This window comes from Acipenser ruthenus, chromosome 1 (genome assembly GCF_902713425.1).
Source record: "Acipenser ruthenus chromosome 1, fAciRut3.2 maternal haplotype, whole genome shotgun sequence".
Taxonomy (NCBI): Eukaryota; Metazoa; Chordata; class Actinopteri; order Acipenseriformes; family Acipenseridae; genus Acipenser; species Acipenser ruthenus.
Genome location: NC_081189.1, coordinates 50,350,114 through 50,362,455, shown reverse-complemented (window position 1 = coordinate 50,362,455; position 12,342 = coordinate 50,350,114). Strand labels below are relative to the sequence as shown.

General features: G+C 39.4%; 1 protein-coding gene across 13 annotated transcripts in view; it reads left to right on the top strand.

The window, feature by feature from the left end:
• Window positions 1–12,342, top strand: part of adgrl3.1 (adhesion G protein-coupled receptor L3.1) — a 450,501-nt gene that overhangs the window by 311,629 nt on the left and 126,530 nt on the right. For all 13 annotated transcript variants that reach the window (XM_059026057.1, XM_059026051.1, XM_034035060.3 and 10 more), the window contains one exon: window positions 11,200–11,409. In XM_059026057.1, the coding sequence (XP_058882040.1) occupies window positions 11,200–11,409 (210 nt within the window). The remainder of the gene's footprint in view (window positions 1–11,199; window positions 11,410–12,342) is intronic.

The window sequence follows — 12,342 nt, the reverse complement described above, 5'->3', positions numbered from 1 at the left end:
CTAGCTTCCACGGTGAGCACTGAGCAGTCCTTGGACTTGTGGTCTGGTTTATCACAGAAAATGCAGTTTGCACTGTCTTTCGGGCTGGCGGTGTGCAATGCTGCTGCTGACGCTGTGATGGGTCGCTTTGCTCTCTGCTCATAGTACTTCTGAACCGGTTTGCTGCTCACTTGTGTTTCTTTAGGCGAGTCTTCAGCTTTTGTCAGGTTTACAGCTCTCTCTGCTCTCTACCTCCTTCCGAATGAATCTCATCAGATCTCTTACATTCCACACATCATCTGTGTCTCGCTGACGACTAAAATCCAGTGCGACACTTCAGGGATGTTTTTCATTAATATAGGGCACAACAGACTTCCGTACGTATCTGCTACCACTCCCATGGAATCTAAACTGTGCACTTGAATTTCTCATTGATCAAATAGCCGACGTAAAGCTGCTACCTCACTGGATTTCTTTACTGGAGTCAGATTCAGCAGTTTGTTCATATGGGCATTAATCACTAAGTCCTTCCACCCAAACCTATTGAGAAGTATTCTTCAGACAATGTCAATCTAGCAACTGCACTTGCCGCTGCTCCGCTCAACTATGATGTGAGATAATTAAATTTGTCAGTTTTACACAAACTGTCATTGTGGTGAATTGACGTTTCATACTGACTCCAGAAATTTTGCCAAAGGCTTGTTTCACCATTAAATTTCTCAATTGTCAGTTTGGGGTGTTTAATTGTTTGGTGGGTTTTGTTTTACCCTAGTGATTGCCGATGCACTGGTGGCGCTGCTTCCATCCTCCCGATCTCTGTGTACTGCCCTCCCAGTACGGGTTTTCCACAAAGTCAGTCGCTTAAAACAAGTTGCAACACCTTAATTGAACTAATAATTTGCTTAATTAGACCGTTTTACTTGTTTTCAGCTCTTAAACAGTTGCAGTTCAAGTTACTTATCAAATGTTATAGCTAACTTGAAATATGCAACTGTTCAAGAGCTGAAAAGAAGTAAAAAAGGTGTAATTAAGCAAATTATCAGTCCAAAAGGGTCTAGTTAAGTAATTGAGAGCTCGGTTGGAATGAAAACCAGCAGCCACAGGGGGTCCCCAAGACCGGGTTTGAGAAGCCCTGGTGTATATATATCAGGGGAGAAATAGATAACCCTTTACAATTGCTAGAAATCTAAAGAATTTAACTTACTGTGTTCTTGTGCTGCTCCCTTGTCTCTTCTTCAATAGTAACTATCCATTCCTTCATCACATCCATTGTTTAAATCCAATAATTTAGGCATCGCACAAATTCATTTTCCACTCTTTACGAGCTCTTCAATTTCTTCTTTTGATTCTAATGACACATAGTAATTCTTCTTCTTCAACTTCAGCCTTTTTAACAGCTAAAGTGTATGTGTGTATATATATATATATATATATATATATATATATATATATATATATATATATATATATGCCACTATAGTTAGGGTTGAGTTGGGTGCTCAATTGTTATTATTATTATTATTATTTATTTCTTAGCAGACGCCCTTATCCAGGGCGACTTACAATTGTTACAAGATATCACATTATTTTTTACATACAATTACATTATTTTTTACATACAATTACCCATTTAAACAGTTGTGTTTTTACTGGAGCAATCTAGGTAAAGTACTTTGCTCAAGGGTACAGCAGCAGTGTCCACCACCTGGGATTGAACCCACAACCCTCTGGTCAAGAGTCCAGAGCCCTAACCACTACTCCACACTGCTGCCATCAATGTCAGAATTGCCCATAGATTTGTCTGTTCCATTAACTTGCAATGTTGTGAAAGCATGGAGAGTTTCATGACGCCACCTTGTGCGGTTTCTGAGATCTAGATACTCATTTTTTAGTAAAAGTTCCCTTTTTCCCCCTATACTTAACATGTTTTTTTTGGGGGGGTGGGGGTTTGCTCTCATGTACTGAATTTCTGCACCAAACCGATGTGCTTTTGGTAAATTTGTATGAACGTTTAAAAGCTTTGCAGTGTCAGCTTTTAAACCATATCTACACACACACACTTTGTATATTACATGCTGATACTGACAGCACTGGTTAGTATTTTAATAACTATATACTATATACATATTGAACACATTTTCGGATTGTATGTTTTTAGAATGTGTTTCTTACAGGTTCATTGAACAACAACAAAACAGGAACTTATTACATATTTTTTGTAGTTTTTATTTTTATTTTTTAAGTAACTTTGCCCAAAATTATAAGGTTTTAAAAAAAATTAAATTAAAAAGAGACCAACATCACCCACTGTACAGCGCTAATGCAAAATGGCTACAGGAAAGCGAAAACGAGTTGTGCTTACAATTGAATATACTTTCACTTCTGGAAAAGGTAATTACCAGGGATAAAATAGCACAATATTTTGGAATTTTAAAGAGCACTGTGACTGATATTAAAAAGTCTGCCTTTGAGATTTAAAAGTTTGCGGTCTTTGATAGTAGCGGTGGGATTTTTGATATTGTTGCTCGAGACGGGTAGCATTACAATTTCCGAGTACTCAAATCAAACGCCACTCTCCTCTACATACTGTACTAGTGTACATAAACCTCCCAAACATTGCCACAAGTCCTATTAAATGCCAAACTAACACACAATCAAGTAATATATTAAGCAATTAATATGTTGTTTGCCTTCTTGTGCAGTTAATTGTATATGGTCAAGTACTACTAAGTAACGTAAAGTATTCAAATTCATGTATCCACACAACTTTACATTAAATTGTAAAGAAATGCCTAGCCTACCTGTTTTGAAGTGTGTCTCAGAGGTCTTTCACTTTAGTGCAGTAGTTCCAACATACAAATAAAAATTGTACTAAACATAAACGACCGTTCGGTTCAAAAGCTTACAGAACAATTTCAAGTTAAAAAAGCCTTCCACCTTGAAGATTGGGGAATGGGGTCCACGAGTCTGTAGTAATTGCAACTTTTTCTCCCTTTGAAAGTTTTGTATGAACAGCTGCAGCACGATTTTCTTTAAGTTTTTCCAGCCTCGCTGTTATTGTTTTATGGGTCGGCACAGTATTGGGATAATCTTACATCTACTTAAAAACTGCTGCATTCACAATTCACACGCACTGTCCTCAGAGGGGATAACGTGATCATGCCCTGTTCAGACAAATCTATAGCAAATGTTGTTATGGATGTTTGCTTTTTATTGCCAGCAGTAGCTCCAGCCACAACAATTCTGAATGTTTTCATTTCAAACTGTGAAGCATTGAACTTGTATTTTTGTGGAACAGCAGTTTTGTTTGGCATAATTATTTACATACAGCAGTTTTCTCGTCCGGTTCCTCAAAATACTTCCAAACGCGGCTTCCTTTGTTTAGAGATTTTAAATATAAAAAACGCTTGTCATTAACGTTACTACCCCACCGTGGAATTGATACCATACCACGCCTATTACAGGCATAAACACACACACTGCACCAATGAAGAGCCAGATCAACCGAGAATAGCCCATCTCCCCCTCATCTCCCCGTGTCAATCTTTCTGTTGCACCAATTAGAAAAGCTACTTGGAGGCAATTGCCAAACCCCTTCCTTTTTATAATATCCGCCCTTCTGTGGCACTGGAGCAGTCTCATACACGACGAACTGTTGATGATAAATGACAAAAATTAATTAATACAAAAATATGCGTTTGGTGACATTTGTCACGTGAACGTATATACGTCTAGCATATTATTAAAGGTTTTACCACTTCTTTAGAGTTTATACATTTGAACATAAGAAAGTTTACAAACGAGAGGAGGCCATTCAGCCCATCTTGCTCGTTTGGTTGTTATTGATCCCAGAATCTCATAGTTCCCTTATTCAGTTTCACTATCTCCCATATGATATTTATAATGCACATGTTTATTGCCCGCATGCAATACTTTACACTTTTCTCTATTAAATTTCATTTGCCATGTGTCTGCCCAGTTCTGAATGCTGTCTAGATCATTTTGAATGACCTTTGCTGCTTCAACAGTGTTTGCCACTCCTCCTATTTTTGTGTCGTCTGCAAATCTAACGAGTTTGCTTACTATACCAGAATCTAAATCATTAATGTAGATTAGGAATAGCAGAGGACCTAATACTGATCCCTGTGGTGCACCACTGGTTACCTCACTCCATTTTGAGGTTTCTCCTCTAATCAGTACTTTCTGTTTTCTACCTGTTAACCACTCCCTAATCCATGTGCATGCATTTCCTTGAATCCCTACTGCGTTCAGTTTGAGAATTAATCTTTTATGCAGGACTTTGTCAAAAGCTTTCTGGAATTCTAAATAAACCATGTCGTATGCTTTGCAGTTATCCATTTTCAATGTTGCATCCTCAACAGTATGGCCTGAATACTGGCAACAGTAAACAAGGACCACGTGGTTACCAATACTGGTATACAGTCCAGTGTACATACAGTGCCTATAAAAAGCCTACACCCCCTTTCAAAATGTTCACCTTTTGTTGCCTTATACCCTGAAATTAAAATGCATTAAAATATATATATATATATATATATATATATATATTTTCCTTTATCTACACATCCTACCCCACAACTTCCAAGTGAAAAAAATATTCGAGAAATTTGTAGAAAATTAATTAAAAATAAAAACTGAAATAGCTTGGTTGGATAAGTGTACACCCGCCTTGTAATATCAATCCTAAATTAGCTCAGGTGTAACCAATCACCTTCAAAATCACACACCAAGTTAAGTGGCCTCCACCTGTGTTAAATTGTAGTGATACACATGATTTTAAGATAAATTCAGCAGTTCCTGTAGGTTCCCTCTGCTTGGTAGTGCATTTCAAAGCAAAGACTCAACCTTAAGCACCAAGTCTTTCAAAAAAACTCCGGGACAAAGTTGTTGAAAGGCACAGATCAAGGGATGGGTATAAAAAAATATCAAAGGCCTTGAATATCCCTTGGAGCACGGTCAAGACGATTATTAAGAAGTGGAAGGTGTATGGCACCACCAAGACCCTGCCTAGATTAGGCCGTCCCTCCAAACTGGATGACCAAGCAAGAAGGAGACTGATCAGAGAGGCTAACAAGAGGCCAATGGCAACTTTGCAAGAGCTACAGGCTTTTATGGTCAAAGTGTGCATGTGACAACAATATCCCAAGCACTCCACAAATCTGGCCTGTATGGTAGGGTGGCAAGAAGGAAGCCATTACTCAAGAAAGCCCACCTTGAATCCCGTTTTGAAGTATGCAAAAAGACACTCAGGAGATTCTGCAGCCATGTGGCAAAAAGTTTTATGGTCTGGCACAAACCCAACACAGCGCATCACCCAAAGAACACCATCCCTACTGTGAATCATGGTGGTGGCAGCATCATGTTATGGGGATGTTTCTCATCGGCAGGGACTGGGGAACTTGTTAGGATAGAAGGGAAAATGAATGGAGCAAAGTACAGAGAAGTCCTTGAGGAAAACCTGCTGCCCTCTGCAAGAAAGCTGAAACTGGGATGGAAATTCACCTTTCAGTATGACAACGACCCAAAGCACACAGCCAAAGCTACACTGGAGTGGCTAAGGAACAAAAAGGTAAATGTCCTTGAGTGGCCCAGTCAGAGCCCCGACCTAAATCCAATCGAAAATTTGTGGCATGACTTGAAGATTGCTGTCCATCAACGCTCCCCAAGGAACAGTTTTGTAAAGAAGAATGGTTAAATATTGCCAAATCTAGGTGTGCAAAGTTGGTAGAGACCTATGCCAACAGACTCACATCTGTAATTGTTGCCAAAGGTGCTTCCACCAAGTATTAAATCAGGGGGGTGGAGACTTATCCAATTATGATCTTTCAGTTTTGTATTTTTAATATATAATTTTTCCCCTTAACAGTGTGGAGTATGGTGTGTAGATAAGTGGAAAAAAATCCTCATTTAAATGCATGAAACTCTGAGGCACTGACATAACAAAATGTGAAAAAAAGTTTAAGGGGGTGTAGACTTTCTATAGGCATTGTACAAGTGCTCAAAAATAATAATGAAAACAAAAGGCGAAAGAAAAAGGGAAAATAAAACACAGTAATAAAACTACAAACAAAGTGCTGCTTACGCAGTGCCCCTACTGCTGCTAAGCCGGTCAGAACGGGCCTCCGACCTACGCTCAGTTACCCTATACACTGGGGTGGCCAGAGTTCCCCGTACAGCTAATCCCCTCGGGTACGTAATTATTTCTTCTGTTTTCCTTTAAATTATTTTAAGACTCCTCCAGCCAGGCTTGCCTGGTCCTTGTTTTACACTGACGTCTTCTGTCAGCGTCACTGTATATTCCCAAACACGGCCACCCGAATGCACAACCAAGCACAGTTCTTATGGGCTGTGCAATCTCCCAAGACCCGCCTCTCAGCCTCTCAGGGAGAGGGAAAGCCCACACACCCTCTTCCCCCACCTCTCCGTGTCATCGCCATGACTGACAGGCAGATCCTACGAGACTGCTGCCCTCTTCCTGCAGTACCATGCATGTGCCAGATAGTCAGTCCAGATCTCCCCTGTTACAGGGATAAATATAATATAATATAAATATAATAAATGAAAATTGGCTTCATTTCTACAGATAAGAGCACTCAAAGGCAGTATATAGAGGGAGAACAAAATTGGCCCAAGAACAGAACCTTGTGGGATGCCACATTTAACTTCTAATAAAGCAGAGAAAGCTTCATCAATTCTAACATATTGAAACATATTTGAAAGATAGGATTTAAACCATGACAAGACACTACCCAAAAATCCAACAAATTCTCAAGACGTTCAATCAGAATTGAATGGTCAGTGGTATCAAAACGGCCGTGTGACGGGGCTCCCAAGTGGCGCATCCGGTAAAGGCGCTCCACGTGGAGTGCAGGATGCGCTCTATAGCCTGGATGTCGCCGGTTCAAGTATAGGCTATTCCACAGCCGACCATGGACGGGAGCTCCCATGGGGCGGCGCACAATTGGCTGAGTGTCGCCCGGGGGGGGGAGGGTTTCGGTCGGCCAGGGTGCCCTCGGCTCACCGTGCACCAGTGACCCCTGTAGTCTGGCCGGGCACCTGCGGGCTTGCCTGTAAGCTGCATTGTCCTCCGACGCTGTAGCTCTTGAGTGGCTGCATAGTGAGTCCGCAGTGTGAAAAAAAGCGGTTGGCTGATGGCACATGCTTCGGAGGGGTGATAACGATGAGCTGAGTCTAAAAATAATTGGCCATTCCAAATTGGGAGAAAATAATAAAAAAAATTGGCAACGACTAAATTAAAAAAAAAAAAACAAGAAAAAAGGGCCGTGTGACAGGATGACGTGTTACATGTGTGGGTAGTCACTGGAAAATACTGACACAAATCATTGGTGTTGATACACCGCTCAGGCGCGCAGATTTAATTTTAACACTGAGCTGACACTACCAGCAATGGTAGACCTAGTGTCACATTTAATAAAGAAATAAAAACAAAACAGAAGCTAAAAATAAATAAAAGTTTGCCACACAAAATGATGAGCGCTAGTCCCACTAAAAGGAACGTCCTGCTCCAGGAACCTTACTACTCTAGGGTAACCCTCTCTATACTAGTTTGGGATCCACATCCCCTAAGCTGACCTGCTTCTGTTGTGTTGTTTCTGAAGTCCTGGCCTCCCAGTAACTCCGGGCCATTCCGATGGTCCTGGCTGGGCAGTCACCTTCACAGGCCCTGTCTTGCAGTTAAAGGGCTCCGTAGTAGTAGTTCCCGCAGAGCGGATGCTTCCCTCCTGGATGTAAAGAAACACTCTCACTCAGCGCCCGTCTGTACAGCAATGGCTTTGCAGCAGCCCCGAGCTGTAGCACAGCTGCTTTTTGAGCTCTGCGCAGCATCCCCAGGCACGCCCCCCAGCCAATCCAGACCTCCCAATCATCTTAGCTCAGGGCGAGCCTGCCACTCAGCTGGTTGCTTAGCAACGCGTCTCCAACTGCTCGTCGCAGCTGATTTTTCACAGGAACACACCTGCGCAGGAGCCAGCAACCCGGTTCCGTCACAGGCCGCTTAAATCCTTAAGAATAAGAACAGAGGGTGAACCCTTGTTGGAAGATATAGAGTATACGATAAGTTTGAACTGGTGATCAGGCATGAGTTTTGGTTTTAAGAGGTGCCTTCACATTTCCTACTGTAAATGTGGGTAGAAAATTAACCACATTAGAAACAAAAAGAGGTACCTCATATGATTGGTAATTAAATGCACAAGATTCATATATTTACCAAACCAGCTAGAACTTCTGGGGAGGATTTTCAAACATCAGTGTTATTCTATACAACTCGCAGTATAGTAACGACAGCTTTAGTAGCAAGTGATTTTCAAAAGGAATTTGTTAATAACATCAATCTGATAATGCTTCGAAATTGAGTCGATGAGGTCGTTAATGAATTAATTTCTCGTTAAAAAGCTTAATTGTCCCAGGTCACGTACTTCACTTCCTGTCTCAACGACTATATAGGGGGAACTCGGTATTCAAAATGCATGTTAACGAGATCAATAAAAATGATTGGAAGCATAATTCGCTGTTATGGGACTACTAACGTACAGGGAGACGGCTCTCCCACCAGCGAGCAGCAGCCAAATGGAAATAAAAAATGTCATTTAAAATTGTGCATTTTGTCATCCTGAATGTGCATTTATTTAGAACACTTCACATATAAAATGCTGATTTACGATTATCTTGCGTGTGAGTAAGAATTGGACGGCATTTAAAAAAACAAACAAAAAGAAAACACTAGTCATTTACCCTCATTCAGGGGCCCTATTTTGCCACAGCTTATTATATACAACTCTTTTAATGTGCATTTTGCAATCTTTTTTTGGTTATTTTCTTATGTTGACATCTACTTTTGTATGTATTTTAGTATGTACAATTGTAGGCTATTGTGGCAGAGTGTCCCGCCCCTATATATATATATTTGTGCACTGTTTTATTATTTGTATTATTGTTTGCAGCGCGTATAAGAGCGCTGCGTATTTGTTATTGTTTTTATATTTTAAAAACCTTGTGAGGATGCGTGGCTGATCAGCTACTGATTATTTAGCTAGCTGACAGTCACGCATCCTTACCAAACGCGTGCAGACTGTGGCCGAGGGGGTAATAAGATAATTAACAGCTAGTTAACCCCTCGGCCAGAGTATAAGAACCTGCAGCTATCCTTGCTGGGGAGGGGGTATTAGAAATGAGAGCGGAGAGAGCGAAGAGAGAGAAAACTAAGTTTAAAAACAACTGCTAAGTATCGTGCTGGTGGTAAAACCAGCATGCTTATTTATTTGTTTATTTGTTTGGCCAACGTGCCATTTTGTTTCTGTTTTGTGTTTGTTTAAATCTTTTGTTTTTGATTTATTATTTAATAAAAGAAGCTGAACGCCGTAGCGTTTCAGCTCTCACCTGCTACTTCCTGAGTCTGTGTTTCTGGTCTGTGATGTCACCACACCTCACCACTGCAAGCCATCCTTCACAGTTATAAATAAATGTTTTAAGTGGCATTTGTGTTTGTAGTTGTTAGTTATATTATACATGTATACCATGTATGTAACATTTCATTATATATGTATTAAGCTTTTAAAATTACGATTTTGTAATAGTATGCCGTTTTCTATACCAATATTTCATTATTTACTCTTAGGTTTTTATTTGTATAGTTCAAATACAATTTACAGTAGAGATCAGTTGTCATAATGTACGTATCCAGAGTTCAGATAGGCTACAGCTGCATTGATCATTTCTTGGTAGTAACATTATACTGAGTGCAAAATAATGGTATATCATTTCCATAAGGTTACAAATGGTTACAATAACCATAAACTCATAACCACAAGTATAGAAAAGGCTCAAATATTTTCATAACTATAAATATTGAATTATCTAGATAGTCTTACAATACTGACCTACTAAGATGCCATCTGGTGTATTGAGTCTCTGAAATGAAAACACAGCGGATTGTATAAAAATGTAAGAGTCATGGGAAATCTACGCATACGTTCCAGATGTTATAGGATGCATCACAAACCACCTCAATGTTTAATGAATGTTGGAACCCTTCCTGTTCACATATGCATGGTTCTGCTGTGATTTGAGTGCAATATGTGTGCAATCGATGACTCCCATTACTCTGGGAAATCCAGCAATGTCATAAATCTCCCTTGTAATATTTTGTAGCTGCTCCTGATTAAGTGGGATACTGATATAATCATTAACCCTCTTTATCAAGTCACCCGTGACCCTTTGAAATGACCCAGAGACATAGAAGGACAATGCTGCCAAGCCAGCACCTTCATATGTGGGGGTATGGCACGGCCCCTTTTCGTACGCAATTCGAGGTCTGACAGAGGTCGACAAAATGCCTTACACAGATGCAATCGAGCTTTTAGATCGTTATCTGCTAAATCTAAGAAATTAACCCTGGTCTGGACACCCTCTTTATGTATCGTCGGCGTCGCAGCCGGGGTCTGTCAATTTCAAGCTTGCATTCAGTAGCAGCAAATTACATTTACATTTACATTTGCTGCTACAGCTGCTGCAACTGCTGCCAGTCCCAGCAAAGCCACACTGTAGTTTGTTTATTCTATTTTTTCAATACCAAAGAACTTAAATACTGTTTCAAGGTGAGTTACATACTTTTTTTTAAAAGCCCTCCTTTGCAAATTCACTCCTGATAAATTGTGACGCAAACAAAATAGTCGCAAGAAGCACTGCTCGTTCAGATAGTAACATTATTTAGTAAATCAACATCATTTCAGAAATCACATTAGCACAATTATTTAATAACAAAATAGGCATAACAACCGCTTTAAAATGCCAAAATCAATGCTACATACCAATTTGTTCATTAACACTAGAGTTATCAATTATGAATTTTTGAAAATCCCCCTGTGTGTAACCAAAACATTGGTCTTATTTTTAAGATCAATATGTTATTTTTAAATTAGTTATCTGTGAGGTGTTGTGAAATATATAATTACATTTTATAATTCTAGTTGCTAAAATCATTTGAAACAATACAGATTCTTGCACAATATTGGCAATTCTATTCCTGACCTTTTTCATCACTTCTTGGTCCATTGTGCTGTTGATCCGTGATTAGGTGTTAATTTATATTAGTTATTGTGGAGTCATCAATTGAGTTGACAATTCCAGTATGGATTGTGACAAGTTGCCCATGATTTATTATTTCCTCACTATATTTTGCAGAATGCTGATCCTGTCCATGACCTACTCCTGGATGTTATTACTTGGGTGGGAATCCTGCTCTCGCTGGTCTGCCTCTTGATATGTATCTTCACTTTCTGCTTCTTTCGGGGCCTCCAGAGTGATCGTAACACCATTCATAAGAACCTGTGTATCAGCCTTTTTGTGGCTGAGCTGCTCTTCCTCATTGGAATAAATCGTGCTGATCAACCGGTAAGAGTTCACCTCTTAATGTGAATGTTTATCAAACTATATCACTGGAGAGCTATTAACTGAATCTACATCTGCATTTTTCAGTACTATTGTGGGAAAACAGTATCCATATTTTGACATGTATATTGTTGAAATTCAGATATGTCAGTTTTAACAGAGGGTGGTCAATACTGAACTGTGTCATTGTTAAAGATAATAGGATGGATGCCACACATTGAGACTCAGAAGACAAAAGACAGCAAAAAATACATACTTTATGGGAAGAGACAGATGAAGAAAATATTATTTTTCAACATGTTCCACTATGGCCCATAGGGCATGCAGTTTTCAGCTTTTGCTTCAACGTAACCATACATAACTGATTGGATTTTCATATAATTTTATTAGTGTTGCTAATAATTAGGGCAGCTTCAATCTGGAGTAGTACTTATTGACAGTCTGAACTGCTAATTACAAGTTGCTTGAATAATTAAAATGTCTGTTGATGCTTTTCTTCTGCCAAGGGTCTTATAATAGATGAGTTGATCGAATTAAGGAATTAAACACTCACCCACAATTGCCTTTGTGATACTACATTTAAAGACAATGAGCACTTGCCACAATAGAGACATGTATATATGTCCTGTTTTGTTTATTTTGTTCACTCTCCATTTAAATGAATGTGGTGATTTACATACACATACATGTAGCCGGTTTAGATTAAAATGCTTTTACATTACTGTGTACACCCAGTCCATGAGTTGTAAATTAAAATGTTCACAAAACATTTAAATGAGTGCAGAGAATAAATATCTGTCTTCTCTATCTAGCCACATGGCACATTTAAACTGAGTTTACTGTCAATTCAAAAATGGTTAATGATCTCTAAATAGAAGTATTCATCTATTATTAAGTATCAAGGTACATGAAAATGCTCAGATTCATAGGCCCTCA